This window comes from Gasterosteus aculeatus, chromosome 10 (assembly GCF_964276395.1).
Source record: "Gasterosteus aculeatus chromosome 10, fGasAcu3.hap1.1, whole genome shotgun sequence".
Taxonomy (NCBI): Eukaryota; Metazoa; Chordata; class Actinopteri; order Perciformes; family Gasterosteidae; genus Gasterosteus; species Gasterosteus aculeatus.
In genome coordinates this window covers 4105632-4126862 of record NC_135697.1, presented here as the reverse complement: position 1 = coordinate 4126862, position 21231 = coordinate 4105632, and the positions used below count along the sequence as shown (strand labels likewise).

The 21231-nt window shown below is 46.2% G+C and overlaps 1 protein-coding gene and 1 long non-coding RNA gene across 8 annotated transcripts in view; one reads left to right on the top strand and one right to left on the bottom strand.

Annotated features, from left to right (window-relative positions):
- LOC120826063 (uncharacterized) overlaps positions 1-21231 on the top strand; it is a 61491-nt gene that overhangs the window by 39030 nt on the left and 1230 nt on the right. Inside the window, exon 3 of one of the 2 annotated variants that reach the window (XR_005713206.2) lies at positions 3980-4122. This is a non-coding gene — a long non-coding RNA (uncharacterized LOC120826063). Of the gene's footprint in view, positions 1-3979; positions 4123-20273; positions 21021-21231 lie in introns of those variants that run through there. The other variant, XR_013450852.1, reaches the window with a different exon arrangement.
- hivep1 (HIVEP zinc finger 1) overlaps positions 4492-21231 on the bottom strand; it is a 37995-nt gene continuing 21255 nt past the window's right edge. For all 6 annotated transcript variants that reach the window (XM_078080780.1, XM_040187971.2, XM_040187969.2 and 3 more), the window contains 7 exons: positions 17308-17361; positions 8624-14403; positions 8377-8510; positions 8110-8285; positions 7517-7618; positions 6376-6908; positions 4492-6161 (listed from right to left, as the gene is read on the bottom strand). In XM_078080780.1, coding sequence (XP_077936906.1) covers positions 5067-6161; positions 6376-6908; positions 7517-7618; positions 8110-8285; positions 8377-8510; positions 8624-14403; positions 17308-17361 — 7874 coding nt within the window. In that variant the 3' untranslated portion in view covers positions 4492-5066. The remainder of the gene's footprint in view (positions 6162-6375; positions 6909-7516; positions 7619-8109; positions 8286-8376; positions 8511-8623; positions 14404-17307; positions 17362-21231) is intronic.

The following is a 21231-nucleotide window of genomic DNA, read 5'->3' as shown; positions in this document are numbered from 1 at the left end:
GGCCCCTTTTGCGCTGTACCTTGTGTTCCACAATTGCTGTTCTGTTTATTAATGATACAAAAAACAAGCTCTCTGAGGCCCGATATGTCCAGAGCTCACAGGAGACGGACAGGAGACGGACAGGAGACAGCAGATAGAATGAGAGAGCTGACGTGATGTGTCATTGTCCAATTTTCTCCAGTTCGATTTTTAAAAATGTATTTTATTTATTATTTTTGAGTGTTTCTGTCTATTTCTCTTATCAGTACGTTTCCTTTACTTGGATATACATTGTAAAGGGTCTTTGGGTTCCAAGCGCTTTAAAAAACAAAACCATTATTGTTGTTGTTGTTGTTGTTTCCTCAGCACTAGCAGACCACGGCCTCTAGGGGGCTCTCTCTGCTTTGCTGCAGCTTCCTGAGGAGGGGGGAGAACTCTTTGTTAAAGACAGGTTTCCCTCATTGACGGCCTGACAGTGTTTGTTCACGTATTGAGGATTTATTTATATTTTTCTTGTAGGTGGTACCAGTAAAACTAATATAATTATTTATTCATCAAGTAAGTGCCATCGGTTTGATTGGCTTTTAATGAAGTGGTGTCATTTTAATGGGCACACAGTTGTCTCCTCCTGAACAATTTCATATCATAAAAATCTCATAAACAGTACATTATAAAAAAAATGTCAAATGTCATTATAGTTCGTTTCAAAAAGTCCTAGTAAAAATGCCACGTGAAGTGGAATATAATAAGTAATTTTGTAGTATCTCATCGAAGTTCCATAAAACGGTTATTATAGTTTGTTGGAATAAACGTCACAGCGTAATGATTCAGTCAAAATGAATAAACAATATGATAGACTGCTTTTATATAATTTAAAATTGCTAAAAACATGTATATTGTACCATAAAATATAATTAAGAAATGTGGTGTCAAAAAAGACACAATATAAATGACATGATAGTATGCAATCAAGACAACTCATAGTACAGTTTGTCCAAAACCAGTCTCAGGATAGCAGGACACAAATAAAACGGTAATGAAACGGCGTTACGGCTGGACTACAGTAAAGCCAGCCGGGGGCTCAGGTCCCTGCAGGGAACCAGGCTTCGACCGTAGCGAGGGGGTATGAGAATGTGCCCGGGACGGCTCAGTCTACGATCTGGAGAGGTGACGGGGTCCCAAGCAGGTTTTTATTTAACAGACACACAATGACACACACGCACACATCAAAGTGACAGATGAGGAGACTGGAGGCTTAATGGATGGATGTTGGGAGACGAGATTGCGAGCGTTTTTGTGCGCATGTAAAAAAAAACTAATATAGTGGGTCATAAAGAAGACATTGAATAACTTGGAGTACTATATAGTATTTGATGTACATGCAATAATGTTGAGGAAAATGTCCTGGGAAAAGTTGTTGATCACATTAGAGAATGACGAGTAAAGCAGGAGTTGTCTCGCTGCAGCTCACTGCGGAGTATTTGAACTCAGTTCACATTACTGATCAGTATGAACATGTGCACAACCACAACAAAAAGTAAACTTACATAGTTACGCCATCTAGTTTCCTGTGTTTTCTTTGCAGGATCTGGCTTGCATGGAGAGGCACATGTTCCCCCTGCTTGCATGGATATTGTTTTGTTTGTTGCGGACAACAGTCAACCAAGGAGCGAGGGATTCAATGCTGTAATAAAGACAATAGTTAGCAAAGTACTCTTGAAAATATAAAAAGGAAATACAACTGTAAGCGTTTCCTTTAATGGTGTTAGCGTCTCTGCCGGTTTGGAAGCTCCATCGCAGATAACTTCTGGGATTCACTTACCTGTTTTAGCCCAAAACCATGATCACCCTAAACAAAGTGGTTTTGGTGAAGGGATCTAATGACACCAGACCAACGTCACTGCAAGACGGGAGAAAAGGTAGCGGGATGTCCCGTCTCTAACACACACGACAATAAAGCCTCTTTGCAACCAAAGTTATAACAGGAACTTTCAACAAATATTCAACGTAGACTCATATGTTCCACCAGCCTCAACGTAATGCAGTGCAAAAGTGTTAAAGTAACATCCTGGAAACTTTACTCCCCTGATTCTACCTGCTGAAAAAGAAGCTACCAAACCACATATCCACATCCTGTTTACTTGTTGTCTGTGCTTGCAAACTCGCTCGTATACAGGTACGCAAGTCAGTGTTTCCTCTACCACTGTAACAGGGCGCGCCACCCCCTGAAACGTGTGCAAAAAATCGAGATCATTTTTATATTTTCTTATTTTGTTATATTTTCACACACTGACATGAATATGTATGTCGCTTGCAGCAGCGGGGCAGAAAGAACCAGAGTGACTTTTCTCCATGGGGGAAAAAAAGGTCCACAGCTGTGTCCCAATGCGGCGGCTGCATCCTCCGAAGGACCCAGCCAATGCGTGCTACGTGGGCTGGGTCCTTTAACGACCGCAAAGGCTGAACCATTGTGGTTGCCTAGCAACCCGCTGCGCTCGACAATGAAAGCCTTGTAACTCGAAAACGTATAAAATGCAGATAGAGATGGTAACCTTATTTCATTTAATTTACTATGATATGCTTTACCTCTTGAGCATGATAGATTTTGGGCTAAGAGAACACTTTCCAGTCATCCATAAGATAATACAACATATTTCCAAGCTTCACTAGCAGATCGTTGATTTTCATCGGCCCGCAATGAATGATGGGATAAGCTGGGCCGCAGAGGGTGCATCAGATGGGAAGCGTCCTCCAAATCGCAGACCACATTTGAAGGATCCGCCGGAATGATGAGCAGCTTCATCAAAAGGACTGCAGTCCACTTAGGTTAGGCAAATATATATATATATATATATACATATATATATATATATATATATATATATTTCTTTAAAACAAAGACTTTAAATAGACCATTAGACCATCATTAGTTTGTACAGACGTGTCCGCTTGAGCTGGGCAGGAAGGCCCCTCCAAATCCAGATGAATGACACCTTGTTCCTTAGTAGCAATAGGCGAAGGAATAAAGATAAAGGGTAGCGTGAATCCAGATAAAACATGTATTCTCATGATGCACAAAGAAAAGGGAAAATGTCTGTAATTATTCCTGAGTTGAGACAAAAATGTGGTTTATGCAGTTTTTGCAGTGGCACGCTTTGCACGTCACAGTTAATGTTTTTTTTAGCCAGAAGTCACGCTGGCCCACTGACCAATCACAGTGCACGATAATGCTGTGCTGTACATTCATGTTGACGTACCCATGAGGCCACCTGCAAACTAATGCACATTCTAAAAATAAGTAAAAATAATACGTCAAAAGATATAATATTAATAATAAATTTATAATAATAAAGGAGTTCTAATATAGCACGGTGCTTTCACAGATTCGAGGAACATACTAACCAATTACATGTGTTGTAAATCCCATTAGGTGATGCTGCTCATCCAAATATGTGTATTCTGAGAAGCTTCTCGGATTGAGGGACCAGACGGACGGATGTTATTTCACGTGGTCGTTCTCCAGATATAGATATGCGGACAGCTGAGCCACTGAGAGAGGGACAGGTATATGCTGGTGGAAGTTTAAAACCAGTCCTGTATGCCTCATGTGTTCACAGACCAGCCCTTAGATAAGCCGCTTTTGGCCTCGACTGCCAGGGGACCTCCTAAGATACCCTGAGCTCCTCTCTCCTCTTGCTTCTCTCCTGTATGAATTCATGTCCCATTTATGCACATCACTAATTTAGCTTCTTTCTCTGTCTTTCTACTTTCTCGCCGTTTTTTCCATGTTTTCCATGCATCGTGGTTATATCTGGACCACGGCCGTACCTCCGGCCATGGATCTCGTGACACCCACTTGTTAACGTCATTATTATTTATAGTCACATTACGATTACCGATACCAATGGTGTCTTTATTATTCTACTAAATCCACTGCTGCTGTTATTGTCATTGTCATTATCACTATTGTTATATTTCTGTTCACATCGGTGTGCTGCAGGTTTGAGTGGGAGGAAGAACCAGAGCCGAGCCGGTGAGCAGCAGGAATCCTCATCATGGCCTCCGTCTAGGTCTGCAACACACAACCCAGAACCAAACAACAGCGACAACTAGTGCCCGGGAGGAAGAGGGGCTTCACAACAGGTGTGTACAAACAAAAAAACATATGAATATATATATATATAAAAAAAAAAGTATTAGTACAGCATGTCAAACATTCATTAAAAAGCTAGAATACATAATAAAAGTGTACAAAAAAAATGGGAACAAGAACTAGTAGAACTAGTTCTATTAACAATCTATCTCCCTGGTGTTAACTAAACTGTGCAAAAAAAGTTGGTTCAAATGTAAAAAATGTTGCCAATTAATTTTCTCTTGATTTCTCATATGTGGGCCCCACAATAATAAATGTGATGTATAATAAACGACAGAAAAGATAAACCCGTATGTTATACAGACGGAACCTAGTGATGATGACGACATGTTTAACTGACAGAAATACAGTGACACCACTTTGTTTGTAAACAATTTTTTTACTGATACAGTTAAGAATATTAATACAGCAATGTAAAGCTACTATAATACACATACCTATGGACTGAATCATAATGGGCACTAGATGGATTGTAATAAATAGTTGAACACAACATCTGAACACAGAAATATTGCCCAATAATCCATAGAAATGTACATATACCAGTACAACATTTATAATTCCATAAATTTACGAAGAATGACAAATCCTCAAATCAATATCCTCCACTTTTTCTATTTTTTGAAATAAACACAAGCAACTACTGAATCCATAAGGAATTATGTACAGGTTCCTAAACAAGAGACTCCATAAAAGGCACAATTGTCTATACAACATATACAAAAAAGAAATTGTCTGGAGCTGACAAAAAAAAAGTACAAATAAAAACGATTGGTCATTATTATAATGTTATGATTGCACATACAATATGAATGTCAGCATCTGTGCTTTGAAAGGTGATTTGCAACGAGACAAACCCCCGGGAAAGTGTTTTCAGTCTTACAAAGTGACAAGAATTACAAAAAGAGAACAAGAGCTTTGCGCGTGGGGGTTTTCATGTGGCAATGACCAGTCTGTCTTCATCATCGCTGGATACCTCGTTATAGTCATCATTCACGCTCTGCCAGCTGCTCGCTGCCGGTGCTCTGTGAGGCGCCGGATCACGAGCTGCCTCCGCTGGCGACTTCTGCGCCTGGTCTGCTCTTCTCTCAGGGGCCGGCGATCGATTCTGCCGCGGAGACGTACCCCTTTCTTGACCCTCAACACAGCGCGTGAGCTCCCCTCGGCCGCCGCTACCTGCGGCGGAAGCTCTGCTCCCCGACAGCACTTCTGGACAGCTGCTGACCGGGGCGGGCGACGGAGCGGGCATGCAGCTCCGCAAAGAACCGAGCCACTGTTCACTCTGAGCTCCCGGAGCTTCGGGGCTGCCTCGCCTCTCCGCCGACGCGGGGAGCGGACTGAGGGCCGGCAGAGGGCTGAGAGAGGGAATGATGGCGGGCAGCGCGATGTTAACTATCTGCAGACCTGGCACGTGCGTCTGGGGGCCGGTGCTGCTTTGCGAGGTGGCGTTGGCAGCTAACACCTGCAGCCCCAGGGTGAGCCCTTGCTGGGGCAGCAGCTGGGTGGACGCCAGGCCTGCGTTTGTGAGCCCCATGAGGTTTAGTGTCTCCAGGCCGACTGGATGTATTGTTTGAGCTTGCAGGCCAGTGACCTGCCCTAAAGGGAAGCAAGGCAGAACACTGCTGATTGGTTCCTGGACCACAAGGGGCCGGGTTTGCGGAGGATGGGGAGGAGTGTTGGGGGCTGGCAACGGGCTTGTGTTCCGGTGAATGACGCTGACTGCCGGGATGGTGAGCTGGACGGGGCCGGCCTGGATCGGTAAAAAGGTGGAGTAAGCTGCCAGGCCAGCGGGCACCAGCTGGATTCCCCCAACCGGCACCATGCTGTAAGAGGAGCGAGACGGCTGCTGGGAGTGCAGGGGCAGGTGACTGAACAGGTGCGTCTGGGTCTCTGTTCCTGGGGTTTGGGATAGACCGTGGGGGGGAAAGTGCACGAGGCCTTGAGAAGCATAAGAGGAAGTCTGGGTGCTGCGGTCCACGGGTACGCTCAATTCGCTGGTTGCCACAGCAGGAGGTGCATAGGAGGTGTCCTGTGGAAAGAGAAGGAATTCAGGCTCAAAAATCCTACAACATTTAACGAAGCTAACGTGAAATGGTCTTTGGAGCCGTCCATCAGGCCTAATCAGAATAAACTAGACATTTGCAGGAGGTTTGTGGAAATCAAAGTGTGTGAATTCAATAGGAAAGAAATAAGGCGGACAGGGGTGAGGGGACAGAGACACATTGAGAACACATGGGTCTCACCTGGCCCAGCTTGGAGCCCTTGCCTGGCACTGGAGGACTAGGGGGCACATCAAAGTCAGGGTAGTCGATGGACATCTGCCTGCACGGAGACACCGGGCTCATCATGTGCACCGACTCTGTGTCCGAGGTGTAAGAGTCCGATGTTGTGGCAATGGGCAGAACAGAGTCAGGGAGGAGCACTGAGCTGCAGCAGGACCCAGAGATGAATATCTGCTTGCTCAGGGACACAGGGCTCATTATGGGGACAGATTGGTAATCTGCTCCGTGGGATTCGCAGGCCGGAGGCCGCGAGAGAGCTAAGGAGGCCGAGCAGATTGACATCTTGGCTAGCAGGGCGCTGGGAGGGACTTCAGCCTCTCTGGAAGGGAGGTGCTGAGGACTGGCGGAGACAGAGGGGTTCGTAGACAGACCAGACTCTGCCTGGCTGTCTTCCTCCTCTTCCTCGTTGTCGTCGTTCTCCTCATCATCAGGGCCATCAGAGTCGTCACCATCTGAATCTTGTCGGTCGGCGCTGCCCACCTGACTCCGGTCCCCTGCAGATGATAGAATATGTAAGAAGTTAAGTCTATTCGTGTTATTCTGCAGAACAAATGAGTCATCAGAGCTGACATGAGAATATATGTGTTGAACCACTTTTAGTCATCAAAGATCTCCTATTATGTTGTAGGTTTCTCCCACACGTTGAGAAAGCCCACCACTAAGAATACAGCAGGCAGAGGCTTTGTGGGGCTGCAGTGTTTCACACCCCAGACCACCACACGCCCCTGAGCTCCATCACAGGCAGAGGAGGAAAAACAAATATGCTCTTAAGAGACTGGGACCATAGAATGCTTTCAGGGAGCTTCTCGCTCCTTTTCTTTTTTTTTTTTTTCTTCTAAAATTAGACGCAGCAATTTCCTCTCTAAATGCTGTGCATGCCGCCCACATGCGCTTTGAGTTAACAGAGGAAGGACCTGCATTTAGAATTTCTAATTAGACCATGGCAAAGCTATTGATCGACAGAGCAACAGAACTCAAGTGGGTCCAATCTGTGTTTAATCTCTCATGACACGACCGAGGGGGGAATAGGTGATTCTGTTTAAACATGGATATAAACCGCTTCTTGGGCGTTCCCGTCGTGGCTACCAGTGAAGCACTGTACCTGAGTCCTCTGCATCCTGGTCCTCAATAAGACCCTCAGGAACCCCCATCTCCAAGCATTTCTTACTGTGCGCCTTGGATTTCATGTGCTTGGTCAGATTCCCTGCAAGAAGAGAGGCAGCGAGGTCTTACGGGTGGGTAGAGCTCGAACAATAGCACAGAAGGAGTTTATGTAAGAGAATGCGGTCTTTGGGCAAGCTGCATGTAGAGGGTGAGTAACAGAAAAAGACATTTTTAAATGCACGTGGGTTGCTCTGACACCAAGTACTGTTCGAGAGTGTGGCGTGGGAAGGCTAGTTCGATAAAGAATAGTGAATCATATCGTCTTGGTTTAGGAGATAGTGAAACAACTTCTTGCTTATTATAGAAAAAATTACGTCTAACTGTAGCAGTTCAGGGATATTACAAATATAACCTCTAATATGAAGTGTATGTTCAGGTAGCACATTTATCATGCTGCATATGTATTCAGTAATAGAATAGATGGTTAACATCTGGATCATGGCTATAGTCATAGCATGTGAGTTTTATTGATAAAGGAGCAGCACCTCTAGCTTTGTAGCATTCAGCACTGATCAGCTGGTGAGCACTAACCTTTGGTCTTGAAGGAGAAGTTGCAGTGGACGCAGTGGTACGGCCGGACATCGGAGTGGGTGCGGATGTGTTTACGCAGCATGCTTGGCTTCTTGCAGCGGATCCCACATTCCTCACAGATGTATTTACCTCGTCCACGCCCACGCACGTAAATATACTCCTCATTAGATTTGTATCTGTGGAGTCGCAATGGAAAGTCAAAGGAAAAATAAGGCTACAAGATAATATTTACATGATATAAATCTAATGAATAGTTTTTAGTCGTACCCTCCATCAAATATTTTGACCCTTCTTGGTTCGGTTTTAGATGCCACATCCTTGTCCGACTCACAGCTGGCCTGAGTTTCTGGTTGCACTTTACTTCTGCTTTCAAGTGATACAGACTTCTGGGTTATTGGCACCTGCAGAGAGAAGATGGGGTCGATGTATTATTGTTAAATATAAAAAGAAAAAATCTGCAGTATATGAGAAATAAGATTCATTTAAAAAGTAGTAACTTTGCATTAGATCTTACTCTGGGCATGATGTCTTTCAGCTTGCCTGAGTAAGACAAGATGTCCGATTTCCCACTCGTTCGTATGGCCGAGGTGTAGTGTGTTTTCTTGGAGCTCTGCTTTGAGTCAAACAGAGACATGACCACCTTGGTGGGCAACCCAAGCAGGTTATGGTTGTTAGGGCTGACCGTCCAGACAGCATAGGCCGATGTCTTCAGGTCAGTCTGTGGAACATGAAGCGGTTTCCTCTTCATCAAAAAACACCATGTGAAAGTGGTGGCAGTCTTCAAACTGGGGAAAGAGAGGCGATGGCTGTCTTTGGTGTTAACCACAGACACGGATGTAGTCAATTTCACCTGACCACTGTGGAAGCTGGAGGGCCTAATAGGACATTTGGCAGGTGTCCATCTGTGTTCTTCTGCTTGCTCCTGCGGTTTCAGAGTGTTACTAGCTGGCAGGGAGGTGCCCTGACCACTAGGTGTGTTATTAAGGGGCCGGCCTGCTTCCTCATGAATAACAGTGCTTGTGTCTTTATTCAGCCCAGCACTGTCAGGTGACATGGGCTTAACATCGTCAGTAGCCTGCGAGTCGTTCTCCCCATCGGTTTTAACCTGCGGCAGAGGCGGGGCCTCAGTTTCAATGGGACTGTCCACTGGTTCAGTTGTGCAAACCTGCCGTACAAGTGTAAGCTTCCGCTGTCTGGTAACCTCTGACATCTTAGAATTGAGATAATTGACCGATCTGCCGTCAGTTAGACAGGCCACGCCATGCTCATCCTTAGCCCGTTTTTGGTGCTTTTCCATATAGATGTCCAAGCTGTTGGCAGGGGACAGCATCCGTTTACTTGAAGCAGTGGGTTCCTGCTGTGGGCAGAGAGTCACGGATGACAGTTTGTGTGTCCATTGTGAAGACCCAAGAGAGGGTGCTTGTTCACCAGTATGGCTGTGAGTGCTAACTGTTTGAGGCCTGTCCTTCTTCATAGTTGGTACAACATGAGTATCACTCTCTACACTGTGATTGGATGAAAAGTCGTTTTTACTGGACACAGAGGGAGCAGGCTGCATCTGCTCATGAGTGATAAGGATCTGTGGCAATGGTATAACACCTGCTTGGTTCTGATCAAAGGGGCCCCTGTGCTGTTCACCTGACAAAACAACGGTCTGTGTTGTAATCTCTGAAGCCTTTTGATTGTGTTGACCAACGCATACATTTTGGAGTACGTCTGACGTGGTCAAAATTGGATTTGCAATAGGTATTGTTAAAACTGGCAAGGCTATCTGCGTGCCCTGTGTGCTGGAGAAGGAAAATGTTTGGCTTGCTCTGAGAGCGGGACACTGCAGTTGGTATTTGGGCACTAAACTTCTTTCTTTCTTTTCTTCAGAGTTGGCTCTTTTGATTTGGATATTCTCACGACAAACTAAGATCTGGCTCAGAGGTGGTTGCATCTTTTGGCATATATGAACCCTTGATGTTTGATGCCAAGGATGTGGCAGGCCATAGACTTGGGGCTGCTGAGTAGGGCTACCCAAATGAATGCTTTGCACCCTCTGCTCGTTCTTTTGCAAGGGTGCTTCTCCGGTGTGCAGGATGAAAGGCTGAGCCATGTTGCGCCTATTGGCAATGTGAATCTGCTGGGGTCTACTCTGAGTTAAAGAGCTCACATTCGGAACGGGAGGTTTATCTAGAGGAATGACAGCTTTCCGAACAGATTGCTGACTCTCGGGGCCTATCTTTAAAGACATTTGGGGAACTAATGGCCCCCGCCTTCTTTCAATAAGTGGCACCTGGGGAACTTGGGGGATTTGTCCACTTTTTGGCTGGCCAGAAGGTGACAGAGATCTGCTGGGGGATACGTTGCCGCAGTCAAAGGACTTGCTACGGTAGTCGTATGAGATTTCCACTGATGGTTGAGTATAAGTGATCTGTTCAGATGCAGCACGTCTCATCATACCCGGCACACCAAGGGTGTTAAACACGATTGGCAAACCTTTAGGCTCTGGAACTTTGTTGACACACTCCCCTCTGGAAGGACTCTCTGACCGAGATGGCTCATCTCTGTCAAAAGAGGCTGAAATACTGGAACATCGAGAAAGACTACTTTCCCTGCTGAGGCTTCGCGAAAGGCTTGACTCCAAACTGGATTCACCTGAAGAGTGATCCATTTGAGCAAGACGAATTCTTTTCTTTTTTGGCGGAAGTTTCTCTGCTGGCACCTTTGACAAACTCTCACTTCTCTGAGGCCAGCTGAACTGATCTGCAGGCTTATCCGACGGCTCAGTAGTCTGTGTTTCATGTTCTCTGTCAGGCTCCTCTGTGACCAGAATCTCAGGAACTTGGATGTTGTTTTGGCGAACTAGACGAGACTGATGGACAGGAGTGGTGTTGTCGCCAACTGCTTCTATTGCACCATCAGTGTATTGTTCCTTCCTTTCTTTTCCACAGTCAGCATTCTTGGATTTGGACATATTTTCATGGTAGCTGTCAGCTGAGACATTTGCTTTTGCATCAGTTTTGAGTAGGTTAAGGGGATCCTTCTCCAAAATATCAACAGGAGAGGCCCTTTCAATGGATTCAGTTTCAAATGAATTTGGTCTGCTGAGAGAATTGGTGTGTCTGATGACTGAAGTACCACTGCCCTGCCTATGTAAGTCTCCTTTAGTAGAAGTACCAATCTGGGTCTCTCGGATTGGTGACAGTCTGGAGTCTGAAGTATTACTACTCCTGGCTAGGAGCTGAATCTGGGGTAGCTTTGACTGATTATTTTTGGGTTGTATGTCTACAATTACGGCATGCGGACAAATATTCTGATTTGCCAAAGCTGTCGGTAGCTCAAAACTAACTGAACAAGGTGGAATGGTGTCAGTAGGAGATTGATCGTCCTCATCTCCAACACTTTTCATTTTCCTTCTCTTCCTAATTGATGTTTGTTGATCAAGTATTCCCGACGCAGTAGTTATTCTAGGGACTGTGGGCTGCATCATGTTAACGTGAAAAACGTCTTGATCCGTTCCTTTAACCTGGATTGGCTTGTTTTTTGGACCATGAAGTTCAGAGCAATAGAATTTCTTGTGAGTTTCAAAGTTTTCTAACTTTCTGTACCGATTACGACACGTTTCACACTCATACATTGTCCCTTTGTTCTGCTGAGGCTTTCGGTTTCTGTCCTGACCGTGCTCAAAAGATCGGCTTCTTTGTGTCAGCTCTGTGGAACTGCATGGACCGTGATAGGCCTCATCCATTGAGCGAACAGTAGGGAGGCCATGCCCCTCACTTGTGGTAAAGTCTTCCACTGCTGCTTGTCTGACCAAGGTACGAGAATGTAATGCTGGATTTGGTGTTGATGGGGCTGATGAAAATACCTCATCATTAAATGAACTCATTTTGTCATCAAATGACTGACAAATTCGCAGAGGGTAGGGAAGGGGCGCAACATTTAGCGGAAGAGCAGAGGGACCTGGTGAAGTAGGCATAGAGTTACTTCTTGTAATTGGCAAACAATCCATTGGTGAGTATTGAGAAGGTACAGAGAGAAGAAATACTGGCTTTGATTTATCGGTAGGAGTAAATGGGGACTTTGGGATATCGGAGCTGGAACTTGATCTTCTCCCCATTGGTTTAAGATCAAATTGAAAGGAGTCTTTAAATATGTATGATTTAGGGGAATCTATGCTACCTCTCCTTGAGAGAGATGTCCTCCTTGGCTTTACACTGTCCAGCTGCTTATTGTCAACTACCGCCTCATTGTCAGATATCAACTTTGAAATCCGTTCTTCCAGAGAGAGTGCTTTGGCTTCCAATGGAGGTCGCATCTGTCCTTCTGTGGCTCGCGGCCTTTGCTCAGCTGCTACATGCATTACTGTGGCAACCATAGGAGGGACATTGGGAAGGGTGCTCTTGTTGGCATTGTCGACATCCACTGGTGGCGTTATCTTTACAAACGGGCTGGGTGGACTCATTGCCTGGTCGGCACTTTCAGAACGCGAGAAATAGCCAGAATCTGTACTTCCCAAACTGCGAGGGCTTAGTAGACACTTGGCCTGCTGCTGTTGAGAAAAGTCTGTTGCTTGTTGCCTCTGAAGCTGAGCATGTCCACTCAAGAGCAGAGACTTGCACTGTTGGTCTTCATCCTCACTCACAGTATCTAGTGAGGGATTTGTACCGTCCACCTCTTTAAGAGATGACAGGACTGTGATGCTTGATCTCATATTAGCCGTCTGGAACTCTCGTTGCCGTTGTGCAGCCGCTTGCTCAGGTGCTGCACATGTAACTCTCGGGCTATCTGCCCTTAGGGGGGAGACGTTAACTGGGTATACAACAACTTTTGGAAGTGCAGCTGTCACTTTGGGCTCATACGCCCTCTGACCTGGGGCCGGTTTAATTGACTCAAACACAGCTGACGAGTCAGCCTCCCCGTGGCTTGCTTGGGTTGTACCTACACTCTGTGAACTATTTTCAGACATAGCTGCCACACTACTCTGTGATGAGTCAGGGTCCAGATCTGCAGTGCTACCATCCTCGTCACTGTCTCCACTGTCCTCTGAATGTGTTCCCAGGGCTTTGTCAGACTCTTGAGAGAGGGAGCCGCCTCCAGATTCCGATCGAGCAATGAGCCCCAGTTTTATAGCATGAGCATGTGATTTCTTATGCTTGTACAAGTTGCTCTTGGTTTTGAACGAGAAGCCACAGGTTATACAGGGGTATGGTCTTTCTCCTGTGTGTGACCTGATGTGTTTAAGCAGCACACTGGGTTTTGCACATGCCCGACTGCAGTATTCACAAACATACTTTCCAGGCTTCTTAGGCTTTTGATCCTTTGAAATCTGATCAATGCCAAAAGTCATTACAGGGGTCATCTGAACCTGGTTGCTGCAAGGTGTAACTGGGACCTGGACGGTGCTTGGAACACTTGCTGAGAGGGACTGGCATGTCTGCACAACTGGTGGTTGGCTTTGTGGCAAAGTATTAGAGCCCGAGGGAACAGGTGCATGGGTTATGGTTGATGGTCCGGTATTTAAGCTCATGTGCAAGCTAGGCTTTTCTGGCATATAATGTGGTGTAGTAAGTGGAGAGGACTGCATGTGCGTACCCTGCATAGATGTGTGGACATTTCCCTGTAGTGGTGCTGCAATACCAATAAAGTTCCCTTGCTTGTCGATATAATACGTCTGCATGTGGGAAGGTTGGTTGTGGAGACCAATATTGACAGCTGACATTGTTGTTAGTTCACAACTAGATGGAGCATTAAGGGTGGAAGCTGGTTTCGCAATGGCTGCGACCTGCGAGGAGTTTTTCCTCTCGGCCAGTGTGCTAAAGTCAGGCTCCATCGCCTTGAGCAGAACATCAAGTGGAGCACGGCTTTGGTAAGGATCCCCCTCAAAGCTGGGGTCTCTGCTCGTGCTGTCTTTAGACTGAGACGCTTCAATCACTGAGCCCTCTTCACCAGCGACGGGCTCAAGTGACGGTCGCCTAGAAGTGGTTTCGTCCTGCTTCAACCTTTCAGCGTCGGTGGAAGGTGGCCCCTTGTGAGGGGATGTCGCAACTGGTTGGCCATATTGGGAGTCTCCTTCCTCACTGGGTGATGTTGAAGGATTGTGGGAAGGACTGTTGGAGGAGGAGCAGCAGGAAGAAAGTGTAGTTTCCTTGGATGCTGCTTTGTGGAGCACAGTCTCAGATGTTTTCAACTTCAGGGGGTCCTTCAGCGGTGATTTCGGAATTTTCTCAAGCCGATTCTCTGTGACAACCTTTTTTCGCTTCAGGCCTTTTATGTTATCTGCATTTCTTCTACTGCTTTCCGATATCCCTGTGGGAGAAGGAAAACAGAAAAGCACTGTTGGTAAAACATTCCCAGCAGCTTGAGCTCAAAAGTCCATTATTCCACCTGTTAGCGGGTGAGATGAAGGACATGAAACTAATAGTTAATAAAAACAAAGAGAATGCATATAATTCAACCATATTATATTATATTTATAGATCACATATTTTATTTGCATAACATCAATAATATTGGTTGAACCCCAATTAGAATATTAAGAAAACAATGGAAGCTGTTTATTTCCCAAACAACAACAACATTTTTATCTGCCATTCATTGATAAAGCATCGCTACATAATATAATCACAATTTATAACCTACATATTTTTTTCTAAGACCAAAAAGCAAATAATTAAGTCAGTACTTTATTTTATTCTGCACTGACTTGAATATTTTTTAAATATTTTTTGTTTGGCTCCTCCATATAAACTTAATCCAAACTCTGCAGCCCATGAGAGCTCTACGCTGCCAAACCGTCAGAATAGTAAATTTGGTTGAATTTCTTTGTCATAAAGCCATATACTCAATTGGGAAAACGAACATGCAATTATAATGCAAAAATCATTACATTATTGATGTTTAACATCCCACAGAGACCCACGCTTCAGGCGTGGCTGATCACAGAATGAAAGTTCTTTCAAAACTGCATTCACTATAAAGCAGCAGTGTTTCATAAAGGGCACACCCATAGCATGCAGTCCCATCATTTGTCGAGTGGTGATTCAGCTGTGTGTTATTAAGGACTGTTGCATAAGATTAGCAGTGCCCTGTCACACTTTCCTGGCCTGTGTAGGTATTTCCCAAGATGAGGTCACGGATCCTTCAAGGTCTCCAGTATAAGTAGATTAAGGAACGCCTCGTCTTTACATAAGTTAATCCGCCCTCCACACAAACACGCAACCATTTCAAAGCTGCACACAACCAATGTGACACGGACTCAAAGCACAGCCTGCTACTGAGAGACACGGGGAAAAGATTCCTTTTTCGCACCCACAACTGGGACAAGTCTGTAAAAGAGATTCCATGACTTCAACACAACTTCCATCTTAAAAAAGCACTTTGCCAACAAAGAACATTTGTCCTCGTCTTTCCTCAACTGGAACTTCGATAAAGCTGTTACGGCTCATCGTGGCATAAGAATCACATCCACCCCCCCACCCCTCCCCTCTCCAACTATTCAATGTCCTTTTGAAGCTTGTGATCTGTAGACACAATAAGGACAGCGGCTGAATGATCCTGAGTGTAAAACAGCTTCCTGTTGGTCAAAGGATCAGTACCGGACATTAGTACCTGCTGCATCTTGAGAGGGGGATTGAGATATTCTTATTTATAACCTATTTAGCGTGTCCACCCAAGTTCAATCCCAGTGAAGGATTCCGGTAAAGCTTGCAAAGGGACAATGTCGCGGTGATGAGTTAAGCTCGGCTTAAACAGAGAACGGGAAGCCGCTTTGGCTCAAACAAGCTGGCTTCTCAATTTGAACGTAGTCACACATCAGTGCCCTTAAATGAACATGTTCCTCATGTGTTATTATAATGGCATTGCTGTAGTGTTTCCTCCATGCATAGATGATTGTGTGTGTGTGTGTGTATATATATATATATATAATATAAACATATACATATCCACATATACATATATATACACACACACACACTCACTAGCGTGCAAAAGTTTGGAGTTTCCTTATTTCTTTTTAAAAAGCACTTTTTGTCAACATTAAATTAATCAGAAATACACTCTATACATTGTTAATGTGGTAAATGAAATATCTACATAGGTGTACAGAGGCCCATTTCCAGCAGCTATCACTCCAGTGTTCTAATGGTACATCGTGTTTGCTAATTGCCTTAGAAGACTAATGGATGATTTAAAAACCCTTGTGTTATGTTGGCACAGCTGAAAACTGTTATGCTGGTCAAACTGGAGCTTCCTCTGAGCGGGTTGAGTATCTGGAGCGTCACATTTGTGGCTTTGATTATACTCTCAAAATGGCCTGAAAAAGAGAACTTTCACGTGAAACTCGCCAGTCTATTCTTGTTCTTGGAAATGAAGGCTATTCCATGCGAGAATTTGCGAAGAAACAGAAGATTTCCTACAACGGTGTAAACTACTCCCTCCAGAGAACAGCACATACGGGCTTTAACCAGAGAGAGAAGTGGGAGGCCGGCTGCACAGCGGAGCAAAAAGACCAGTATACCAGAGTCTCTAGTTTGAGAAATAGACGCCTCACAGGTCCTCGACTGGCAGCTTCTTTAAATGCTACCCGCAAAACGCTAGTGTCAACGTCTACAGACAAGAGGCGACTCCGGGATGCAGAGTGGCGAAGAAAAAGCCAAATCTGAGACCGGCCAATACAAAGAAAAGAAGACACACACACACACACACACACACACATATAAAAATATAGAAATAGAAATAAATCTAAAAAAATACATTTGGGATAAATATTGCTTTCTGTACAGTAAAAGATTTTAATTGTGTTGCAGTGATTTAACTTTATGCACGTGAATTTAACATTTTCATTATGAATGGTTACGAATGAGTGGACTAGCCCAAAAAACGTTTATATTGCAAATGATTTTACTGAAGTAAAAATAAATGTGGGGGCTGCTGCAAAGATCCAGATGATTCACAGCAACTAGGTACCGAATATTATCATTACGGGCATTCTGGTTCAAAGAAATAATAATGGATGGTCATTAGATTAAGACTAAACAAAAAGGGAAGAGAATAAACCATACGATGAATATTTTCCACAACACTTCCCGACAAGAGAATCAAATCTACTAATGAGCTTTTAGTGAAAACACAGCAGGCATTTGATTTCATTCAACATTTCACCGGCTGCTCATACAAACATAACTAAATGCAATTATTTAGTCTTCTTACCTTTCTGTGAGCCTTTGGGGTCTTTGAGCTCTTTCTGTGCCTCCTCGATTTTATCTGCAATACAAGAGCAGAAACATTTTCAGCACGAGCGCACAGACTGTGGTTCCGCGGCGGTGCAGAATGTAACTGATGGATACTTCCCACACGGCCGGAGCAGGACGACGCGCTTTCAAATGAAAAACAGACTCAGATCCTCCACAGCTGAGAGAGGGAGCGAGCGCGACTATTCCATTATGGAAACTACTGTAATTATGAAAGGGGGCGGTGGGGGGGCAAGCCCTGCGTGCACAGACAACAGCACAGGCAAGCACACCCACTTTTAGAAATCACCGCGTTGAGTATGTGGGGTACACGGGTTAAGGTCAACGTGGGTTTGTTGTCATTATCGCGGAGCACTAACCCACGGTTCAATTTGCATATTTAAATAGCATTTAGAGCAGCGTGGGAAGTTCTTCTGTACGTCACACTCGTCCCCCACAGTCCAGCCTGCACAGCCATAGGGATGCGTGGGAGGTGACGCAGTATTAACGTTGTGTAATCAATATCAATCAATGTGGCGTGAACGGCGTATAGTGGAACAGAGGGGATTCCCGCCGCAGCGCGTGGGCTGGTGCACATCAGGAGTATCCACGTCCAGGGCTCATTGCTTCCAGCGCTTTAGTTCAAAAACAGCTGAATCGGCAGTGACAAAAAAGAAATACAGACACAAAAACAACATTTCAGGGCAAACCCTGCGTTTTTCTTATTTTCTACTTCCTATTTTGTGACATGTCGTGGGTTGTGCTCACCTCAAGGCGGTTTGGTTTACTACAAACTCAGTGCAGCAACGTGTGCATCTGCAAAGGCTTAGAAGCCACAGGAAAATGGATAATGGATCTGCTTTTGATGTGTAAATAAATACAAAAAAGTAAAAAACAGGGACGTTGTCCATGTTAGTAACAATAAACCCGCCGCAGCTTCTGTGTCCTGTGCACGACATTAGTGTGCGAGGCGAAGCCGCAAGGACGATGGTAACAGTTTCTTTCCTCGATCGCACAGCTGCTAATGGAGAAGTGAAGGCGGGCGTTGTTCTGGGGTTCCCAAAAGCACTGCTAGATGCCGGGAACACTAAGGGGGGGGGGGGGGGGGGGGGGGGGGGCGCATACCAGCAGGCCACTGAAGAAGTCAGTGGATTATGTCATCGTGTGTGTGTGTGTGTTAGTAGTTACACCCTTCTGCATCTACGTTTCTGTATCCCAGGCACACGCCACGGATTACATAATGCGTCCCCACCCCTCCCAGCGCTGCCGTGGAGCAAAACAAAGGCACCCTGCCAACAGAAACAAAGCAACCGAGGCTCACACTTGTGTGTCTGCATCCATGTACATATGAACGCCTTCCTACTAAAAGGTTGTGTTTCCCGCTCAAAGCATCTCTCAGCTTCCGCCGCGGCTCGACCGTATTGCAAAACCGATGGATGATAAACGCTTATTTGACCGGTTAAAAGATTTGAAGGTAGAATTGTTTCTGGGTGCTTGTGCTTCATTGTATGCACAGCATGATTAGACCCCGGGGGCCACCCGAGGCCCAGGTGATCACTGCCCAACACAAACCTCATTAGTGGTCGTGTGGTTGGAGTCCAGACCGAAGCGGTCAAAGATCGGATTGCATTTGTTGCATAACGAGCCACAGAGAAGACGAGAACGGAATCACCCGACTCGGTGGGACGGGGCCGGGCAGCGACAGACTCAAAGATAATTCCATGCACAGCGCCCGAGTTATTAGCAGCGCAGGAATGATTACAGGGCCGGGCTGCTAACGCTAAGCTAAATCTTTGTATTGCTAATGAGCCATCCTTGCTTACGAACGGACACATTTCATTCCAAAGCAACCCTGGCTGACTCCAATCAGTGCAGGTCATGTAGTACGGTCCGGTTCCTTGGGTTCTGACAGCCGCCTGAAATCCGGTGTGATTGTCCAGTAACAACAACAACAAAGCAGAAGGAAGTACACATGTTGCCGGTGATAAAGACCAGAGCACATTGATTTAATGTTCTGCAGAATGTCACGCTGTCATTTTTTTCCCTCCAAGCTCGATCCAACCTGTGAACGTGGACGACTGTGGCGCACGGAGTGCAGACGGTGCGCCAGGAACCGCAGTGTTGGCGAACCGAGCAAGACACCCGACCCCTGAGCGCGCTTATGGCAGCACACTAATCGCACTGTGTTGGATGCGTTAAAAAAGGAAATGACAGTTAAATGTCAGCTAAATGACATGTAATGTAATGTAATAATAATAATAATAATGTAATAAGTTAAAGCAAGTGAAGCACACACGCGTCTTTCTTAATCCCGTACAAGACATCGAGAGCTCACACTTCTTGTGTGGCCCTCCTTTATCGGCCCACCTGACTCCATAATAATGTCGGACAACAGTCCTACTCACGTGGGGCCGGAGGGGCTGATCGGTCTCAGATGGGTGACTTATGATCGGGTCACCGCGGCGTCTTACGGCTGCGAGGGGACGCAGCGCGCTGCTTTGCCAATTAAGTGGAAGTTTGTAGGCGAAGGACTCGGCCTCCTCGCTGGTCGCTGTCATGACAACCGCAAATCGTTAATGCAACACCGCCCCTCCACCCCCCCCCCCCCCCCCCAGCGTCTTCCAGCCCACTCCTTTCTGCGCCGTCGACTGGGAAATGTGATTATTTGCGGCCGCAGGGTCCGCTGTGACGTCAGCGCTTAGGAAAACGTGCGCGCTCCTCCATCCCGACGCCCACCTGGTGCCGATTCACAGCCCATCAGCTGTGGCCGGGGAAAGGGGGGGGGTTGTGGGAGGAAAAGCCCTTCCCAACTCCATTAAGGCGTCTGACAGACAATTCTCAGTGAAGACGCGGCCGTGAACGCACGCCGATGAGCGGCTCGCCTCTCAAAAGAAAAAACAACGTTCTGTGCGCCACAGACTAATGAGGAACAATATTATATTACAGGAAAGTGGCAACATCTGCACCGGATCGCCCCCGACAGCCCCCTTCTGCCTTGGCCGACAAATTTGCAGACAAATAATCAGCGGGCTGCACCGCCACCCCCCACTGCCCCCCCCCCCTCCTCCATCACTGCCAGCCTGCAACACATTCATATGTTGCCCGACAGCCGGCCCTGCTGGGCCTCCACATGCCAAATGGCGGGGCATCGCCAGCAGCTCCTCACAGGGCCCATATGCACCGTGTCCAGCTCGCCCTATATGTCACCAGTATGCGTGGCACCACACCAGTACACCAGCAGAACGCCGGAGCGCTGCCAGGAGGCCGGCGGCCACCGCCGATCCTGACGTCAACGCTGCCCCAAATCCTCCTGAACTCAATATTTCCGGACAAAACGACGTGTTCAACTTCCGATTCGACGCGACACACAGCCGGGACAGGTTGACGTCTCGGTGCCGGCAGCTGGATGTGGAGCCGCACGGCAAACGCAGTGTATGCAGAGGAGGAGGAGGAGCAGGTCCCTCAGAAGGCTGAAGATGACGAGATGGGAGTCGGCAGGTGTTCCCTTCTCCCCCGTCACCGAGCGAGGGAGATGTAGATTATGTAACGCGAGCACCTCCACAAGCCGGCCGTGTCCAAACACGCACACGTCAAACCCGACACCCCAGCAGCCGGCGATGCACCGACGCTGAAGCTGGGCAGCAGAGACGACTCGCTGATGGAGGAGCTTCGGATATTTCACACATTGTTTAGGTAATTCCAGATGGTTCTGTGGTTCTAGCTTCCAAAGTTACTGAACCGAATGTGTCGGATTGATGGATGCAATGACAGTTGCCCAGACACACAAAGACACTCATTTATTTTCCAGCCGAATTAATCATAATTGTACTGTATTTTGAACTATAAATAGTTTTAAAGAAGCGAGCACGTAGTCAGACCATGAATTGCTGTTGGTTGAGCAGGA